Source organism: Canis lupus, chromosome 11 (assembly GCF_011100685.1).
Source record: "Canis lupus familiaris isolate Mischka breed German Shepherd chromosome 11, alternate assembly UU_Cfam_GSD_1.0, whole genome shotgun sequence".
In the NCBI taxonomy this organism is placed as follows: domain Eukaryota; kingdom Metazoa; phylum Chordata; class Mammalia; order Carnivora; family Canidae; genus Canis; species Canis lupus.
The window spans coordinates 52,191,129-52,212,058 of record NC_049232.1 but is presented as its reverse complement, the minus strand read 5'-3'; the positions used below and the strand labels follow the sequence as shown (position 1 = coordinate 52,212,058).

Here is a 20,930-nt window from a genome sequence, read left to right as displayed (position 1 = left end):
GGGAAACCTTAGTTATGGCTACTGTTCAGGTGTTTGATAGAGAAAGACCAATAAATGAGAGAAGTGAGGCACAGAATAGTTAATAGAAGAGTTTATCCTCAATACCATGGTAAATTTTAATATGAGGCACAGTGTGATCAGATTAGTCTTTCAGAAAGGTCCCTTTGATGATAAATTGGAAAAGGCGGCTTGGAAAGAGATAAGACTAGGAAAGAAAGAGCAGTTGAAGAGTTACTGCAATCATTCAGAAAAGAAGCAATGAGGCACTAAATGGAACAGAGAAATGGTTAAAAATACAGACTCTAGAGCAAGAGTGGGTTTGAATCTCAGCTCTACCATTTACTCGGTGACTTTGGATAAATTACTTAAGCTTCTCTATGCCTGTTTTCCTACATATAAAATGGGAAAGATAATGATACCCCCTCATAGGGTTAATATGAGAATTAAATGAGTTAAAATTCATAAAGTGCTTAAACCAGTGCCTGGGACATAAGTAAATGCACAAGGGAGCCTGTTATTATTACCATTATTATTGTGCTATAGCAACAGTGATAGATTAAAAACATTTTTAGGAAATAGAATCCAGGTTTTAGAGTTTGGATGTTAAGAGTTAAAGAAGTAGTAATTAATATTGAAAAGTTTAGGCTGATTCCTAAATTTGTTTGGACACCTGCACAGAAAATTGTTCCATTTACTAAAATAGGAAATAAAGGAAGATATCAAGTATTTGGTGGAAATGATGTTGATTTGAAATTTAGCCATACTGAGGAAGCAGCTGACAATGATCTGAAATTCAGGAAAGGGTGTGATTTGGAAAAAGAAATTGGGAGTCCCAAGCCCAGAAGTAGTGGTTAAGGTCATAGGTTTGGAGGAGATCATACAGGGAGAATAAATAGTAAGAATGGTAGTGAAGCCATTCTCAAACCTCAACCCTCACCATATTTCTTCTCTCCATCTATAATGAACTTGTAATTCCTTGAATATGCTATGGTTGGCTGTATCTAAGTACTCTAGCACATGCACTACCAGAAATGCTTTTCTACCTTTCTTATTCTTCAAGTCTCAGCTCAAATATCAACTCTTTAATGGCTTCTCTTACATGCCTCCCCTAAAAATTTTGATGCTTTCATAATATCCTGTTATTACTTCTATCATAGTACTTATCAAATTATATTGTAATTGTTTGTTTACTAGTCTCTCTTTCCTACTAGACTGAGTTCCCCAAGCACAGAGGCCCTATCTTATTCATCTTTGTGTTCTCAGCACCTAGCACAATGTATGACACATAGAAGGAACTTGATAAAAGTCTATAGAATAAATGAAGCACATCCAAGGCAATAGTTATCCTCTGCTTACCTGGGGCTGCTTCTTGAGCACAGCTCTAGTGGCAGCCTCAGCAATACACAAACAATACCTCTTCTCATAGTAGGCAAAAATTTCTGGCATAGGAGTCTTGGTCAACTCCAGATACAGCTGCTTTCCCTATAGTTTAGTGACCTCTGTGACATCTAGGCCAACCTATGAAAGCTTGTCTATCACATACATATACATAAGCACACATGTGGTACTTCCTCAGGCATGTGATGTTTGGGCAAGTTTGTCCTGGCATACTCTCTTATGCCCTCTGCCCCTCTTATCTCTGACCTGTGGGGGAGACAGATAAATACCTTCTACTTGAATTAATGATAAACATACTCCCTTTATACATATGTTTTCTTTGCCTTGGGGTATAGATTTGTCTCACCTCTTCTCAGGGAGGAAAGCAGCAAGTCACTGCATTCTATCCCACTAAGGACTTGTTTACTCTCTCGGTGTGCCTTCATTAGCCTCCCCAAAAGTTAGCCACCACTTCCCAAAGCCCCAGGAGAGTCTCACGTCATGGCCTGATATATGGACTCGATGCCATAGCGCATGGCAAATTCATCCACAATTTCTTGGGCAGTCTCATCAAAGTACACCTTCCATGCATCGTCTCCGCGAGCCTCAGGGATCAGGACTCCTCCACTACCCTGAATGTCTGTGAGGTAATGGAAAAGGTTCTGCAGGAGACAAAGCAAAGGGAAGAGTTAAATACATATCAAAAACAAAACCAAAATCTGGTGGTAAAGTCCAGGAGAATGTGAATAGAGTTCCAAAGAAATTCTGTCTTTCAAGTCATTGATAGTTCCTCCTGTGGACCCAATAGGCTGTTTTTATATTAGTGAAAGAAAACTAAGGCTAGGACTATTACTTGGGCTGTCCAGGGTAACACAGTGAATAAAAAACAGGACTCAGATCTTCAACCATCCAGCAATCTCATATACTGTCAAGGGCCCTTCCCAGCACAGTTTTCTGAAACCCCATCTACCAACAGCTGGCTCACCTCATGGAGACACGTATACTGCACATGATATGGCGCTACTTTCTCCTCTCCCTTGATCTCCACACTGATTTGCAGTCGGATAGCCCCTGAGACAGCTGATTTATCTGTCCTCTTCTCTAGGAAGAAAAGAAGACCCGAGATTGACGCCAATGCAACTACAGATAGCACAGACAGCCCCCATCCTGGCTTAACCCAAACAAAAAGAGGCACTGATCTAAGGGTTCACCTAGTAGGGTGAACTTACTTCAGCAACCACATCGTCCACAAATACCCCAAATATTCCCCATAGAAATTCTCTTATGCCAATAAGAGAATAAGGACCTAAAGACATTAGAGGTGAGCATGAAAATTAAAAGGGCTTCTGAAATCTGAAGAATGTTCAGCCAGAGTAAGTTCCAGCCATTTCCACTCTTCTGTCCTCCATCTCTACTCATGATCAGTTCTCTGTTGGTAAGGCAGACTCTGTATAGAGGAATGCTGTAGGGACTAAAATCATCATGGTTTTAGTAGATAGGATTTTCCCTAGATTTTCCATTCATGCTGTCCCTTCTCAGCAACTTTCTCTGGTCCTCTTTTCTTACCCAAGTTGTACCAGACGTCCATCTCGCCACTCAGTGTCCGAACCTCAATAATGGTTTGGCCAAGGAAATCATCGGACTCTCGCTTTAGCCGTTGCTTTACTCTTGACTTGATGTCATCATCCTCATCCCATACACGTACCTTAATGCGGTCAGAAGAGTTGTGGCACTCACTGTGAAAGAAACAGGCCAGCTCTGTTAGGGACCTTGATGGAGTTTTGGGAGGGAAATGGAAGTACTAGGAATGGGTGCTGCTTGATTGGTCCGTCTGCAGAGGAAGAGAGGAGTCAGGGAATAGTGGTACTAAAGTCGCAAGTGAGTCAAACTATCCTAGTCAGCCTGGGTGGCTCTACATACCATTATCCAGTCCTTATTTCCTTGACACAAGAAGAGTGGGGGGGGGGGGGGTGAGTAATTAGGATCAATTCTGATTACCTCCACAGCTAGCTGTATTAATACAAACAACAGGTGGACAAATGCTATACAGCCCTAGGAAGCAATTGCTAGTTCCCTTCCCAGTCAAGGTGTTACTGGTCATGATATGTTGACCTGGTCATATCTGCTTAGGATTCCATGTAGCTCCTCCCATCTATCTAAGTAAGTGCTTGTGAACTTCAATCATTCTTTAAAACCCAGTTGAACTGTCATTTTTCTCTATTATGTTTGCTATGGAAAAGGAGTTTGGCCAGGTACACCCCCATGCTCTCCTTCCCTCTCAGGTGCTTACTGGGTCTTATTGCCTCATTCAAGAGTTATACTGGATAGAATTTGCTGCCTCTTTCTCTGTGTTCTCATATCTTTGCACATTCCATTAAAATAATATAACTAATGGTCTACTGAAAAATGGGCAAATCAACAAGGAGCTTCTTGAAGGCAGGAACTATCTTACACATTTTTTTTTTAAGATTTAATTTATTTGAGAGAGTGCATGTAAGCAAGCACAAGCAGATGGAGGGGTAGGAGGAGAGAGAGCAGCAGATTCCTCACTGAGTAGGAAGGCAGACACAGGGCTCAATCCTAGGACCCCGGGATCATGACCTGAGCTGAAGGCAGATGCTTAACTAACTGAGTCACTCAGGCGCTCCACATCTTATATATTTTAGATACACAATATCATCTAGTGTCTTATATGGAATAGAGGTTTAATACGGTGTTTGCTAACTGGATAAAAGCAGGCAAAAGTGACTACAGAGTCAATTCATTTAATCATAAAAATAATTCAAGCAGAAACCACTCAGATTCTCAAAGAAACTGTGTTTGCCCCCACCCCCAAACTGCTGCCTCTGGAGTGGAGGCCCATTGTACTAGGCCCCAATCTCTTTCCACATGAGTTCTCCAAGAAGCCAACAGAAGAAGGTCTCTACATAACCAGCCTGCTTAGACTCATTCAGACTCTAAGTCCTGGTCCTAGGCCTTGGTGTAACAAAGCATCTGGATTCTCCAAACATTAGTCCATGTCGTAGACTAGAGCATGCCATTTTTCAACAACCATCCCTTAATGTCTTATGAACTAGTCTGTAATAAAGTGAAACAATGGAAAAGGAGCAGGAGTAAGAGCTGAGGCATGAAAAAAAGCAGAGCCTCTTAAAGGAAATGGAAACTTCTCCAGATCCCAGATTTCTATCTTTAAGACAGAATTACCCAGTTGTAGGACACAGACATTCCTTCCCAACTCCCCAGAAGAGTCTAATCCTTCCTAGGCAGGATGGCAAGGCTGAGAGATACACAATAGGTTAGCCCTTGGTTTTGTCATTGAGCAGAAGGAAAATCTTTCTAATACTAGAAAAAGCAGTATGGAGTACCCATAGGCCCCTTTAATAGCCCTAGTTAAGACAAGGCCTGGATAAACTAACCCTGATACAATAGTCCATTCAAAGAAACCCAGGAAATAAATGGTTGCTGTCAATTGAAGCCTGCAAGAAATGGGTTTTCTTCAGTGCCTCTGCCCCATCTCTCTTAGAATCCAAGCCAAGAAAAATAGGATTTAATGCTGCTTCTAAAATACATACAGTCCCAGGTAAGACAAAGCTCTCTGTGACTTACAAATGGAACTTCTCTTCCCAAACAGGATTCAGGTTCCCAAAAATAGTCTTGGTACGCTTCTTGGTTTTGCCCACTTGCACAGTCACATAAGGGTCACTGGATCCTGTCTTGTCCTTGGCTTGTAGGCCCTGGGCACACACCACTGCAACCCAAATAACAGAGGAGGAGGCTTTACAGTATGCTCTAGAAGTCAGAAGTCCTCCATAGCACCACTCATATGTTCTCCATCTTAGAGCAGTCTCTATCTGCTCCTTCAAACGAATGCCAATCTCATTCTTCCACAGCTACGCTTAGTCCTGGGCCACCAGTCTTTCTCTCAAAGGTAGGCCCAGAATCCCACCTCCTCATCAGAGCCCTAACTGACCACTTATCCCTGTCTTGATACATACATGCTTCAGCCACACCCACTCAACTAGTAAGCACTAGTTTAACTATTTCCTGATCTCCTACCTAACTTCTTTCCTCCACCTTCAGCTCTTGTAATATCAGTATATAACATCAGATTGTTACCAAATCCTTCATTGTCATTCATATTATTTGTAGATGCTACTCTTGTTCTCCCAATATCTAATGGCTCCAGGGTCTCAGAGAGGAGGGAGGCCCTCCCTCTTCCCTCAGTTCTATCTTCTTTCTCTCTAGCTCCTTGCTCCCTCAAACTCAGGATGCTTCTTCCCCAGGTCCCTCCCCATAACCTGGCTCTTCCTGTCCCCTCAAACTGTGGTCTACTCACCAGTGATGGTAATTTTGGCTGACCATTTGGAGGTGCCATCCAGTACACTCTGCTTCACTGTTTTCATCTGTTGCACATGGGCAACTTTGCTCACGGTAAAGACATCTCGGATAACCTCAAAGATCTCTGGCTTATTCCGCTCTCGGATCTTCATGCGGTCCTTCATCGCCATGATTATGTTCTGGGTCCGGTCCTCAGCTCCATGTTTAGAACTCTTTTCTGCAGCCCCTGAAGGATGGCCAGAGATGGAAAGTAAGTAACAACAGGCCACCGATCAGACCAAGGGTCAAGCTGAGGAATGAGGCCTGGGAGAGGTCACTGAAAAATGGAAAAAGCTTAAGAAGACTGGGATAGCTCTGGGAAAAGTTTTTTTTAAAGATTTATTTATTTATTCATGAGAGACACACAGAGAGAGGCAGAGACACAGGCAGAGGGAGAAGCAGGCTCCTAGCAGGGAGCCCGATGTGGGACTCGATCCTGGATCCCGGGATCACGCCCTGAGCCGAAGGCAAACGCTCAACTGCTGAGCCACCCAGGCACTGAGTGCCTATTCTCCCAATTCCATGATAGCAGCACAAATTGTTTAATTGTTTAATTATTTAATTATTTAATCAGAGCCTTGGGAGTCTGGCACATTCTCCTCTGGGACCTCTCTGCCTGATCCATTTGATGCTTCTGTTCCTGACACTGTTGTCTAAAAGCTGCCTCTATAAGCAAGGAAAAAATGCTGCCTTCTCCAGGTCCTAGAGTCTGTACTTCAAGAAGTTCTTCTGTGAAGCCTGGAACCTCACAGAACTCTCTCTTCTCATTAGTTTTGGTTCCCAATTGATGCTCTAGTAAGTGGGCAATATGGCCACTGCAGTGTGTATAGTACTCAAGCAGATTCTCATTCATCTGAATCCTAGAAGAGATCTAGTTCTGCCAATGGTTACAGAAACCACAAAATATATTTTTCTAAAGGAGTCAAGAGTGCAGTAAGACCTGTTATTTGGAAAGGAAATGCCCTTTGACTCAGGACCCTAGTTTCTTTGAAAAAAAAAGAGCTTCATAATCAGGTAGACCAGAGTCATGACAGTTTAGCCATCCTAGCTCTTTGTTGCAAGACTATTTCAGAGAGGCCCTGCTGCCCCCTGCTCTACACCTCTCACCACAGGGACACTCACGCTGCAGGCAGTCGGCGTTGAGCAGGTCTTGGCACTTCTCATGGCACTTGACTCCACACTCGCTGCAGCGCATGCCCTGCCGGGCAATGCCCCAGAGCAGACCTTCACACTCATAGCAGTAGGTTGGGGTAGTGGCTGTCCAGACTTCAAAGTTGTGGGGTGTGGTGCACGAGATTGGGTAGATTAAGGCCTGCAGGGTTTTCTTATACACATGGGATTTCTGAAAGACACAGACCCCATCACCAACCAACAACTTTAGGTCTCTCTGAGAGATACCAGAACTGAGATCCTTGCAGGGCAATCAAGACCCTGGTTTCTCCTCTGGCAATAAAGGAGATACTCTACCTTGGCCCAGCCCATAGCCAAGACTGGAAGAAAAAAACCCCTTCAATGTCATGTGCTCCTTGTCATCCAAGAGTGATCTGACTTGAATGCTATGTCTGAACCTTTTTTCAGCATTCAAACTTCCTAGGGAAATAGGGTACTAGTCCCACCATAAAACCTTCAGTTCACTGGCCACATACTCCCATGTGAGACTTGGGCTTACCTCTGTTCCAGCCCCTTGCCTCTTCCAGTGTGGAAAACTCAGACCCAAAGCCATTTAGCTGTTTCATTAATGATGTGTGTCTAACACTCTAGAATTCTCAGTTAATATGGTTATAAAGATGATAACCAGTTTTTAGGCCAGTGGATTCATGAAAACCCATGGGTCACTTACCAGCTCTTCATCCTTCAGAGAGGTACGTGTAGCCATTGCAGAAGTAATTCCTGCTTTCCGGGACTGGACCAATGACTGTGAGAGAAGACCTGTTGTCAGCCTCGGCTACTGCCAAGATCTGACAAAGTCCTAGGAAGCGAGTTTCAGTGACCAAATGACTACTTGACTTACTACCTTCTAATTTTACTGTTCACAGGGACTGCCCATGGGTTATAAGCAACAAGTCTCAAGTTAAGATCCAAAACACAAGACCCTTGGGGACTGTTCTAACAATGTTAGAATGGCACTTCTCGTAGGGTATTTATTATCCAAAGAGTTTCCCTTTCCTTCCCTATTGGTTGGTTTCCTACCCCTCATTTATAGGAAGGCAACGGAAAATGACAAGTTTAGAATTAGAGCAGAAAATAGGTCATTAAGAACAGACTAAATTATGTCAGAATCATACTTAGAACCATCACTGAGAATGATTCCATGCTATCCTTTATCCCTGGGTACCACCCCACACCCACACAATCCCAGATGGTTACAGAGGCCAACAGCTCAAATGAGTATGACACTTGGAAAGTGAAAGGGGCAATATAAACCTTAGTCAATCAAGGCAGGGGATTAAGTCTGAGAGCTGGGACTGCTTTGCTAGCCAAGCTCTTGTGTAGAGGAACCTAATATATCTGCTAAGCCCAAGCTTTAGGGACAATCCCTGGAAAGGCACATGGTTTCCCTAAGGCAGTAGACATTGGGCAGACAGGAGGTATAGTATCAGCCGAAGCAGGAGAAACAGTTGGGAGGGGCCCAGGTGGTTTGAGATGTGGATTCTTACAGAGGATAGAAAGGGACTCTGGAGACACTCACCATAGCCTGTGCAGAGGACAGCAGAGAAAGGAACAACACAATGTTAAAGCCACCTCCAAGAGCATGAAAACATTTGCAGAGGCAACTGAAAGGTTCTTCTCTGTAGTCTAATCGATGTAGGGAATAACATCCCAATCCCCTCGGCCTCTATTGACTAAAAATTATCTTCAACCCGGTCAGCTGTCCAGGGCCTAGAGCTTCTACTATAAGGAAGAGTTATGCCAAAAAGTGAAATATAGGCAAGGTTAAAAGATGGAGTATGGGCAGGAAATGACTAAGTCACTATTATCCAACTAGTTAAGCAAAGAGGGGCTGGTGTACAAGAGACTGGAGAGGGCAGAGGTTGAGAAAAAGTAGGAAGAGAAGAAAAAGGAGATGGAAGATAATGAGAGAAAGTAATAAAGAGATGACTTCAGAACTTATTTTCATCAACCAGCTTGATGGTAGGTAAGAGGAATAGGAAGGAGGAAAAAGAGAAAGGAGAAGGTACACAAGCAGTAGGAAAAAAAGGAAGAAAGAAAAAAAACAAGACAAAATGGCAGAGGATAATTCCATTCAGCCAACTAAGGATAGAGAAACTGGGTGGGAAAAAAAGAACAAGGAATAGAGGAGAAATGGGAAAAGCAATAGGTTAAAAAAAATAGAATGAATTGAGGGGGGAAGCAGGAACAGAAAATGGTAATAAGAAAGGAGGTTCAAGTCTTACTGAAATTCTAGCTTTAGAGCTCTAGGACTCTGGGAAAGCCTGGGCCCCACTCTACCTTCCTACTTCATAGGAAGGTAGTAGGTACTTCATACCTACTAGGCTATGGAAAATTCTTTGAGTTGATCCTGCCTCAGGAGGCATGACCCAAGATGGGATCTTCCAGTCATTCTGGAGGTCCTGAGATCTGCTTTAACTTCTAAGTTTGTTTCAATTCAATTCCACAATTGTTTTATCATTACCTCTCAGTGTCAGACGCTAAGTTAAGTACTAGAGACACAGAAATACTCTAGAAAAATCTATCTTAGGAGGATACTGTCACTTGACCTCCAAGGAGTAGCATCAGTCATGCTCATTATACACTAAACTCATGATTTAGGTCAGGGCTAGAGGCAGTTTCCATTCCACATCATTGAAGAAGGTTGTAGAGAAACCTAGAAGAACAAGATACCTAAAAGACAACACTAGAGCCCAGCTTTAAGGCCCCAAGTTACAGTTCCAGGTAGGAACTTTAGCTAATGAGGAATCCAGGGCTCTAATGAGGGAGTAAGGTAGAACAGGTCCAACTAAGGTCTTATCACTAAGTCTCAGTAAAGCTTTAGATGATAGATCTTCAGACCAATACTTGTCACTAAATGAACCACTACCAGTCCTGATAATATGCCAAGGCCCAATGGGGGATAGATACCTCAAGCCTACAGTGTAAGTCTGCAAAGAGTCACTCACCAGATCACTGACAAGTGGCAATGGTTTCTTTCTGCGTAGATCTGGCATGCTGTCAATGCCATAGAGCCCTCCAGCAGGCCTGAGGAGAGAAGAAAATATGTCAGGAACTCCAGTCCTATCTTGATACTGGCAGGTTCAGTGTTCTATTCTCCTTGCTCACCTTCTCCTCAGAGGAAGATGAACTGATTCCCACCATGTGTCTCTGAGAGGGGTGAGGAAGACACAAAGTGAAAGAAATAAAGCCATGAAATGATGAGCAACAGAATCTGCTCTCAGGGGGCCCTCTCTAAGTCTCCTATAGTTTTAGACACAAATTGGGAGCTCTTTTATCCCATATTAACACTTCAAGGTACCTCTGTTTATTTGAAGGCCCTTGTGCTCCATAATGCAAGGAAGGAATTGGTAGATAAGAGGGCCCCTCCCTAAACTCGGGCCAGAGCTCATAGGAATGGCTCTACAGAAGAGCTGCTTTGTGACCAAGACTGCTAATGACATGTAAGAGGTGACCTTCTCCATCCTGAGTAAAAGGTAAAAGGGTCCCCAGTTCTGTCCATCCATGCCTCCTGAAGAAAAAGGAGGGTTCCATGGAAAGAGGAGCCTGCATAACCAAGTAGAGACAGGGATAGTGGGATAGAAGACTTCTAAAAGGCCACTTAGGAAAAAAAAAAGACCATTCAAGAAGGAAATAACAAAAGGATTCTGAAAGTCTGGCCCTAGCCCTATGGATACATCAACAGGGACCAGAAAGAAAAAATTACAGCTGGAGCACTTGGGTATTTTTAAAACTTTTTACTTTTTCTATGCTTATTAATTTTGTCATTCTTTGCCATTTCTTCCATAACTATATGCAATAAAAATACAGAGAATGTCCCAGAACCCCATTCTCACAATGAGATAACCTGGAGTTTATCCTACTCTTCTACTAATTTACTACATATCCTCTGCCAAAATTACTTTCTCTCTTTGGGTCTTGATGCCAATTCTACAAAAGGGATGAACTACAAAGTTTCTCCAACCTCTTAGAAGCGGTCATTCTGAGCCTCAATGAAAAGAACTCATGTACTTGGCTTTAATGAAAACAGAGAGACAGGGAAGGTGGTAAGATGGGTGGTACAGCATAACTGGTCTGAAAAGAGACATGTTGCAGGAGAATAAGTAGGTACTGCCAGCTGGCTATGCAGGCAAAGAACAGAGTCACAAATTAGATCAAGGCCAAAAGTTTTAACAGGTAACCTGGTATGTTGATTTCTAGTAAAATAGCCTCCTAAACACAGGAAATGATCTTTGCTTTTAATGAGACTACCAGACCTAGGGAAGTTCTAAACCTGTGGCAGCTTCCAAGGACTGAGCTAAAGGAAAGGAAAGATAACAACAGCGAGGCTTTAGAGAATCATTGCAGGGCTCCATTTAAAAATAGCTTAAATAATAAAAATAAAAATAGCTATGTTCCATTGTTATGTATATATTTTACAATCATTAGGGGAAAAAAAGCTAATGTTCTAAAGAAGGGCTGTAGAAAAAACAAGTGGTATCACAAGTTTGTGGCTAATTCTAAAAACTATAATATGTACCACTTAAGGTTTTTGCAACATAAATGAGATTCAGACAACAGAAAAAAGGATAGTTCATTCACATAACCAACTCTTGATTTTAAAAAGACAAATCACAAGGAAAAGGAGCATGTAAACATAGAGTGGATAACTTTATGATCTGATTTTATTTCTTCCCTGGGAGAGGAGGCATCCACTGGGAACTTTCATGTCAGAAGGCCTTTATGAGACAAGGAGAGAAGGAAGATCCTGAGAAATAATGGGCAGTTTATGTGCCAGGGAGGGGTGGGGGAAGCATTTAATCTTTTTCCTCTCTTAAGAACAGTCATTATAGACAGCAGTTGAGCACCTTAAAATGACTCTCTGCTGCAATCACATGATCTGAGACTCCCAAACAAGAAGCACAGAGAGAACACACTGAGCTCATAAGGGATGCTACTTATGTCTTGACTAGAGTGGAATGGAGTGAGTTGGTGATTCACAACAGTTGAAGTTAGGACAGAGCCCAGAGAGTAATCTAATTGACTACACTATCAACAATAGGATAAAAAAAAGTGTGTCAAATGCAGATATTTCTCTAGTTTCCTCTTTCTTCTACCTAAAGGGTATATCATTACTAAGATGCAATCAATCAGAAATTCTAGAGGCAAGGATAGGAAAGCCCCATAGTTCCCTTCCTTGCTCCAGGGAAATGACTCTATAAAGCTCTCTCTTCTATCTCTGAGGAATCAGTCTACAGAGTTCTCTCCTCTCCCCAGAGAACCAACCAATTTCTATAGCAGTCTCTTCTTTCCCAGGATCCAACTTATGGAGCTTTTTCTACTGCTTCCCAGGGGAAAATCTAGAAGTTGCATGACAGACTGTAAATTCACAGAATCCGTGTAGCGAATCACTTACCCTTCCGGAAGCCACTGGGGCAAAGAAGGGTGACCATCATCCGGAATCTTTAAAAGAAGATAGAAAAAAAGTTAGATCCTAGAAAAAATGGGAGACAGCCATCTTTCTTTGGTCAGGCAGTGAGCAGTAAAGTAGGAAGCTCAGAGAAGTGTAGGCCACATACACAATGTGGCAACATCGCCAGACTGATGCCTAAGCCAATGCTCTCATCAGCCAGAGCAACAAGCAGGTTGCTGAAATGAACACTACTTTGTCTCCTTTCTTCCTACTGAACCAGAAGGATATAAGGTCAAGCTCACTGAGATCTCAAGGCTAAGGTCCACTGGGAATGTGAGAGGTACCAGAACTACTTACACCCCCCAACACACACACACACACACACACACACACACACACACACAAAATCTACTGGTATATGTAACAGAAGCCAAGCCCCAAAGAAAATAAGGTCCATTTGGGCTTCCAGGCTTCACTTAAGTAAAAGGACAACTTCATATAAAGTCTTTTCTAGTTATGTTCCTAGGTTCCCTTAGCTGTCACAGAGTGGTGAATTTCTGTATTCTCATCTCATCTTATGATTTGACTTGGCTTAGGTTCTTTGAAGCCCTAACTCATAGACACTCTACATTTGATAAGCTCTCTCTATTTAACAAGAGAACCCAGGATAGATTGGATACTTAGATTATCTTCTGGTGGACTTTATGAACTTTATAATGAGAACTTAAAACCTGAGGTACCAAATAATTCAAGGAAGAAACCATTTAGAAAGTTTTTAGAGGTTTCTCTAGAAACAAATACACACACACACACACACACACACAAATCCTTTAAGCAGTGTACAGAGAAAAGTTCCAAAGTTTCTAGGGCTCTCTCCAGACAACCAATGGTAAATGCTGTTTAAGCTCAATAAACCTAGTGCTGGCAGGTCTGGGGCATCCTGCCCCTTGTTCTTCTCTACCCCACCCCCAAAACTTTCCTACCCCCTGAGACCTGAGCTCCAGAACAAGGGAGGCAGAGGTGAGGTGTTTAACTTTGTACAGGGGGTAACATTTTGGGAGAGCTCCAGATGGGAGAATTAACAGACAAAATTAGGCAAGACAAAGTAGAAAAGAGAGAGATAGGGCAGCCGTGGTATAGGGTGATATAAAAGTAGGTAAGAATTACCCTGGATCAGCAGTAGGCTCCAGATGAACTTTGGGTTTAAGACCCTTCTCAGGTTGTATTCTAGGCAAGCCTATCTGCCTATTGCCTACAGCCCTTCATGAACCCATTTCACCTTATCTGGCTCTTGCTCTGGTTCTATGGGTGGGATAACATTGGCAAAAGGAGAGCCAGGCCCAAAAGGAAACCAGAAGTGGTTAATACACATCTCCTAAGGTTGCTTCTGAGCCTATCCCCAGATTCTACCACCCAGGACTTAAATTCCCTATGAAAACAGTCACTGTACCGAGCAGAATTTTTTTCCCAGCTAGAATTAGATGTTTGCCAGAAACCATGGATCTTAAAGAAACAAAGTCACGAAAAATCTCTAAGAACCAGGGTTCAACAAGCTCAGATTATACACATATCCTGTGCTTAGAGGAGATAATGGGTCTGCTAAAGCCTGCAGACAAAGCATAGAACATACACACAGATATACTGGAAGACTGAGAGTGAGAGGAGGTCTAATAAAGTACCTACAGCAGATACATTCATAGACACAACTTACGCCTGAGGGAAACACAAGGTGATCATGGATCCTGCACATAGGGTGATAAAACATGTGTGCACACCCATCTGAAGGATCCAGTGTTCACCAGGGCCTGAATCACGGGCAATAGCAAACCCTCACTGTCTTCAAGAACCAGTGCTTACAGGCACAGAGCATTAGTTATACTGTGCATTCACATGGCATGGGGGAAGCACATCACAGGTTGACAGAAGCTTAGGCTCACAGAGAGACCAAGAAACCTGCTCAGAAGCACAAAGCACATTCACACTTAGGACCCCAGGCAAGAGGTACAAAACGTCCACAGCAACTCCTTATCCCAAATACAAAGTGTATGCATGCTGGGCTCAGCCAGGGTTTACAGCAGATGCCAACCTGCAGTAACAAGCAAAAAATGGACAAACACTGTGCAAAGTAGAAGAGGAGGGGCAATCAGTGTTTGGGGTAGTCAAACTGAGTACAAGTATAAGCACACACATGCTACATTGAATGTGCACCATGCTGGCACACACATTCTCACACTGTGCTCCAGGGATGTCTGCAGAGGCACACACAAGAATGGAGCATGCCCACAAACTGCTTTCAGGAAAAACAGACTATCTGCATGAGCCAAAGCTCAGAGATACAGATCACAGATGTGTGTGCGTATGCGCACACGCATACGCATACACACACGCGCACACACTCACGCACACCGTGCTCAGGAGAAGGGCAGAAAATAGACAACAAAAAGGGCCCAAAGGGCCAGAGGCACAACCTGAATGGCTCCTCGCTTTCTTTCTGCAAGGAGAGAAAGAGCAGAAAAAAAGGGCAGAAAGGTTAGTAGATTCAGTCCCATTGCATGGAACCCAAAGAAAATGCCAGCTAAATCTCAAGAAACATAGAAGAAAGGAAGAGGTCCAGTTCACAGAGCCTAGCTTCCAGAATCCTTACCTCCTGTATTGGCTGTACCTGCTTTTAGTTTAGATTATTTCCGGTTTGGCTACTCAAACTAAAGGACAAAGTCTACCTGGGGATTTCAGTCACCCCTTTTTTCCCCCTTTCCCAACTGGCCTGCATGCAGCGTCACAGAAACCAGGGCCACAAGCTTTGTTACCAAAGGCCACTCCAACAGACTATCTGAACTGGCTAAGCACAAAGTGAGTTCCTTCCTCAGAAGCTATATGAGCTCACTCTGGGTCTGGGATAAGTTCTCAAACCCCAAAGGCCTGGTGACTGAACCCTTTCCATTTTACAGTGCAGGCTTGGCCATGCATTTGCCCAGCAAACCCTGGCCTGTTTTCCCAAAGCCTAAGTTAACTTAGGCCAGGTTCAGGCCTGATGTTAAGGCTAGGACCAGGATGCTCAAAAGCTACAGATGGGTGCATCAAATGGCCACTGCTCTAACAGAAGTCACCATAATCTAGATGATAAAACCATGACAGCAACCCCAGGCCTGATTATCTATTAAATCCAGAACAATGCACCAAAGGAAACCGATGCTTCCAGAAGAACCTTAGCAAGCCACAGTAGAGGAAGATGAAGTCCAGAGATTACTCCTTCTCCTATTCATCAGACTACGTTGCCTACTAGGCCACATGTGGATAGCTCCACAAGTTTTCTTCTCTAAGGCAGGTTCATTAACCTGGGCCAATCAGCTTCCCCTCCATTTTTCCCCTCCCTTTAAAAGACCACTGATATTACATAACAAGTAAAAGGGAGAATCATAGACACTAATTCTTTTTTTTTTTTTAATAGACACTAATTCTTAAGTTTCCACTTTTTCACCTATTTCTAATGGCTTAATGGGTCACCTGACTTGACAGAAGAGTGAACTCAGGAATAGGAATCCTTAAAAACAGTGTAGCTACAGGAGTGTGGATGAGATGCAAAAGACACTTATTGGAATGGGGCCATATTGCCTCTGCATCTACTCCCACCTCCCTTACTGTATTCTGTTCTCTTTGAAAAATAAAATTAGGCAAGGAACACTTTAACTGACCCTGTGATTCAAATTGGAAAGGTTTCACTCTATCTCCACTATCTTAAAAATACACCCTATTCAACAAGTCACACTTACTTTGTGTCTATTCTTCCCAGAGTTCCCCATAATGCCTAAGAATCTGCTGACAAGGCTGTCAAGGCTCTCTACATATATATAATTTTACCCTTGTAGCCTGAGGGCTTAGCATATCTTCTAGCATTTATATATAGTGAAAGGAACCTGAACTTTCAGGACTTAGGAAACAACAGCTTCTAAGAAGAACATGTGTTTTGCCCATCACCAGAGAAAACATAGGTTTCTTAGTCAATAGTCTGTACCATTTTCCAGACCCCAAGGAACTGATGTACCGGCTCTTCAGTTTGTTCTACCCATTGGACAAACTTAACAAACCCTTTTCTTGTTAAGAGTCAAACTTTTTGTGCTTCCCAATTTCCTAAAATGCCTTAACATTTTTCCACTCAAATTGAATTTTCAGTTCAAGTGCAATATATCTATAGGACACTCATTCTGCAAGAAAGAAAAAGATACCTCATCCCTAAGGATGATGGCACTCTTCCAGAGAATACATTTTATAAGGAAGTGACATCCTTTCCCATTATTAAAACAATCTTAACTCCATTGTACTTAGGAGTCAAAAGACTTGAGACACTCAATTTCATTTAAGCCTGCATTTCCTTATCTGTAAAAAGCAGATAAGAATGCTACCTCCCAGGGTTATAGCGAGGATTCATTTCTTCAATAAGTACTTATTGAGAACTTACTGCACACCAGGCAGTGTTCTCAGTGCTGGTAATGAAGCAAAGTGAATGAAACAAACTCCCTGATCTTGAGAAGCTTCTATTCTAGAGGAGGAGCTGATGATTAATAATGATGAAGATGATAATAGTAGTTAACACTAAGTGTTATCTACATATCTAACATATCATGTATCTGATATTTTATTTAAATAAGCTCACTTATTTCTCCCAACAACTCTACTGGGTAAATACTATTATTATCTCCATTTTTTTATTGATTAAACTGAAGATCATCAGAGAGGTTAAGAAATTTGCCTGAAATCACAGCAAGGGGTAAAGCCAAAATTCAAAATAGGCATTTGGTTCCAGGATCTGGAACTATACACACACCATATCACTCGTGATAGAGACTCTGCTGCAAAATTCAAGGAAGGGGAAAAGATAATGCACCCCCCATGGTGATGTTATAGTTACTATTAAAATTCTATTTTTTAAAAAGATTTTTATTTATTTGAGAGAGAGTGCAAGTGAGCATGAACAGGGGTGGAGGGGCAGAGGGAGAAGCAGACTCTGCACTGAGCAGGGAGCCTGGCGTGGAGCTTGAGCCCAGGACCCTGAGATCAGGACCTGTGCCAAAGGCAGACATTTAACCAAGTCATCCAGGCACCCCACTATTAAAATTTTATAGAAGGTTGTCACAGGGAGCCCTCAATGATAATGTGACATCTAAGCAGAGACCTGAAGGAAAGGGTAAAGAAGCTATTCAGATTCTAGGAAAAAAGTATTCTAGTCAGAACATAGAGCAAGTGCAAAGCCTAAGGTGAGAACATAATTGGTGTGGAGGAACAGCAAGTTTTCAATAGAGTAGCAGTTCAGACAGGGTTCTACAAGCTCATAAGCACTTTGGTTTTCATTCTGAGATAGAAAACCAACTGAAGCTTTTGAGCAGAGAAGTGATATGATCTGACTCATGTTTTGTAAGCATTACTCTGATTACTGTAGGGAAAACAGACTGAGGAGGAACAAGGATAGAAGCAGAGAGACCAGTAAGGCTACTGAAATCACTGGATAAACAAAATGGTGAGTTAGACAAGAATAATAGTAGTGGAGGTAGAGATACTGGTAAGGTTTAGGTTACTTTTTAAAAAAATTCTTTATTAAAATTCAATTTAGTTAACATATACTGTATTATTAGTTTCAGGGGTAGAATTTAGTGATTCATCAGTTGCATTTAACATCCAGTGCTCATTACATCAGGTGCCCTCCTTAATGCCCGTCACCCAATTATCCCATTCCTTCCCCCTCCTCCCCTCCAGCAATCCTCAGTTTGTTTCCTATAGTTAAGAGTCTCTTATGGTTTGCCTCCCTCTCTGTTTTCATCATACTTTATTTTTCCTTCCCTTCTCCTATGCTCATCTGTTTTGTTTCTTAAATCCCACATGAGTGAAATCATATGGTATTTGTCGTTCTCTGACTGACTTATTTTGCTTAGCATAATACCCTCTAGTTCCATCCACATCATTGCAAATGGCAAGATTTCATTATTTTTGATGGCTGAGTAATATTCAGTGTATTACTGTGTGTGTATGTATGTGTGTGTGTGTGTGTATATACATCTGCTTTATCCATTCATCTAGTGATGGACATCTGGTCTCTTTTCATACTTAGGCTATTGTGGACATTGCTGCCATAAATATTAGAGTTTAGGTTACATCCTAAGTTACAATAAGCAGATTGACTAACTGATTGGATGTGGGCTATGAGAGAAAAGGAAAAAACAAGAATGACTCTATGGCTTTGGGCCTGAGCATCTGCAAGAATGGAATTGTCATATACTGGTAAGGAAGATTATAGAAAAAGCAGGTTTGGCAAGGGCTTGGGGAAAAGGACCAGGAGTTTGGTTTCAGATATGTTAATGTAAGGTGCCTATTTACATCCAAATGAGAATGTTAAGATGTAGAGTTTGGCGTTCAAGGAAGAGGGCTGGGCCAGAGATATAAATCTGGGAATCCTTATGAAACTCATGATATTGAAATAGATTACTTAGCCCATGAGTATGAATAAAAAAGATGAAATCAGGATTGAATCCTGGGATTCTATAAGGTTGGGAAGATGAGGAAGAACCAGTAAAGATGGCTAAGAAGGAAAGGTCAGTAATACTGGCATAGAACCAATACAGAGAGGTCCCATGGAAACCAAATGAAGAAAGTGTTTCAAAAAGCAAGAACTGAGGCATAAGGACAGACTAAAAGATCAGTGGAATAGAACTGAAGGTTCGGAAATAAACTCTTAAATTTACTGTCAGTTGATTTTTGACAAGGGTGCTAAGACCATTCAATGGGGGAAAGAAATCTTTTTCAACAAATGGTGCTGGAACATCCTTATGCATATGAATGAAGTCAGATCCCTATCTCACACCATATACAAAAAATTAACTCAATATGGATCAGATAGATCTAATGAGCTAACACTAAAGAACATTTAGAAAAAAACAGGAGTAAATTTTTATGACCTTGGATTCGACAATGGTTTCTTAACTATGAAACAAAACCATAATCTACAAAAGAAAAATAAATTGAATTTCATCAAAATCTAAAACTTTTGTACTCTTTTGCATACCCATTATAACTGTTATTACAAAAAAAGAGAGAGAATTAACAACTGTTGGCAAAGATGCAGGAAGATTAGAACTTTGTGCACTGTTGATAGGAATGTAAAATGGTGCAGCCACTGTAGAACACAATATGGCAATTCCAATTCTAGTTATATACCTAAAGGGAATGAAAGCAAGGACTCAAAACAGATGTTTATACACCCATGTTCATGCCAGCATTATTCATAATTGCCAAAAGGTAGAAGAAACCCAGATATCAACCTACAAGTGAATGGATAATCAAAATGTGGTATATATACGCACATCGGAATACCATTCAGCCTTAGAAAGGAAAGAAATCCTGACACATGCTACAACATGAGTGAACCTTAAGAACATTACACTAAGTAAAACAGGCCAGTCACAAAATGACAAATATTGTGTGGTTCCATTTATATGAGCTACCTAGAGCAATCAAATTGATAGAGACAGAAAGTTGAATGTGGTTGCCAGTGGCTGGGGGGGGGGGGGGGGGAGGGAGAATGGAGAATTAGTTTAATGGGTAGAGAGTTTCAACTGAGGAAGATGAGAAAGTTCTGGATATTGGATGATGGTGATGATTCCAACAATGTGAATGAACTTAAAAAGGTTAAAATGATAAATTTTATACGATGCAGATTTTACCACAATAATTTTTTTTTAATGAAACATATATGCTTCAAAAAAACACCATCAAAAAAGTGAAATGACAACACAAAGATTGGAGGGAAATATTTACAAATGATATATGTGATAAGGGGCACATCTCCAGAATATATAAAGAACACTCACAACTCAAAAACAAAAAGACAACTCGATTTGAATAGACGATTCTCGAAAGAAAATATATAAATGGCCAATATGCACATGAAAAGATGCTTAACATCATTAGCCACTACGGAAATGAAAACCAAACCACAGTAAGATACCACTTACACTAGGATGGGTTGTAATAAAAAACACAGATATTAGTAACTGTTAGCAAGAATGTGGAACTGCCATGCCTTGCTGGTCAGAATGTAAAATGGTGCATCCACACTGGACATAGTCTGACAATTTCTCAAAAATGTTAAACTTAGAGTTACCATGTGACCCAGGAATTCCGCTTAATAAATACCCAAGAGAATTCTAAATATATGTCTGCACAAAAATTTGTACACAAATGTTCATAGTAACATTATTTGTAATAGCCAAAAAGTAGTAAAAAAGAACAAATTAAATACCATCAAATAATGAACAGATAAACAAAATATGGTGTATCCATATGATGGAATATTATTCCACCACAAAAAGAAATGAAGTATTGATACATATTACAACATGGTTGAATTTTAAAAACATGCTAAGAGGAAGAAGGCCACATATTATATGGATCCATTTATATGCAACGTCCAGAATGGGCAAAAAACCATAGAAACAGAAAGTAGATTAGAGGTTGCTAGAGGCTGGAAGCAAAGGGATTGGAGAGTGACCACTAATAGGTAAGGCATTTCTTTTTGGGGTGTTAGAAATGTTTTGGAGTTGATGGCTGCATAATTCTATGAATCTAC

The 20,930-nt window shown here is 41.5% G+C and overlaps 1 protein-coding gene across 10 annotated transcripts in view; it reads right to left on the bottom strand.

Annotated features, from left to right (window-relative positions):
• The window catches only part of UNC13B (unc-13 homolog B), a 231,910-nt gene that overhangs the window by 24,371 nt on the left and 186,609 nt on the right, over positions 1-20,930 (bottom strand). For 3 of the 10 annotated variants that reach the window (XM_038552716.1, XM_038552718.1, XM_038552719.1), the window contains exons 4-14: positions 14,785-14,807; positions 12,320-12,366; positions 9,873-9,951; positions 8,444-8,449; positions 7,595-7,669; positions 6,877-7,096; positions 5,714-5,941; positions 4,984-5,125; positions 2,944-3,113; positions 2,363-2,478; positions 1,876-2,039 (exon numbers count right to left, since the gene is read on the bottom strand). In XM_038552716.1, coding sequence (XP_038408644.1) covers positions 1,876-2,039; positions 2,363-2,478; positions 2,944-3,113; positions 4,984-5,125; positions 5,714-5,941; positions 6,877-7,096; positions 7,595-7,669; positions 8,444-8,449; positions 9,873-9,951; positions 12,320-12,366; positions 14,785-14,807 — 1,270 coding nt within the window. The remainder of the gene's footprint in view (positions 1-1,875; positions 2,040-2,362; positions 2,479-2,943; positions 3,114-4,983; positions 5,126-5,713; positions 5,942-6,876; positions 7,097-7,594; positions 7,670-8,443; positions 8,450-9,872; positions 9,952-12,319; positions 12,367-14,784; positions 14,808-20,930) is intronic. The other 7 variants (XM_038552723.1, XM_038552724.1, XM_038552725.1 and 4 more) reach the window with 3 other exon arrangements.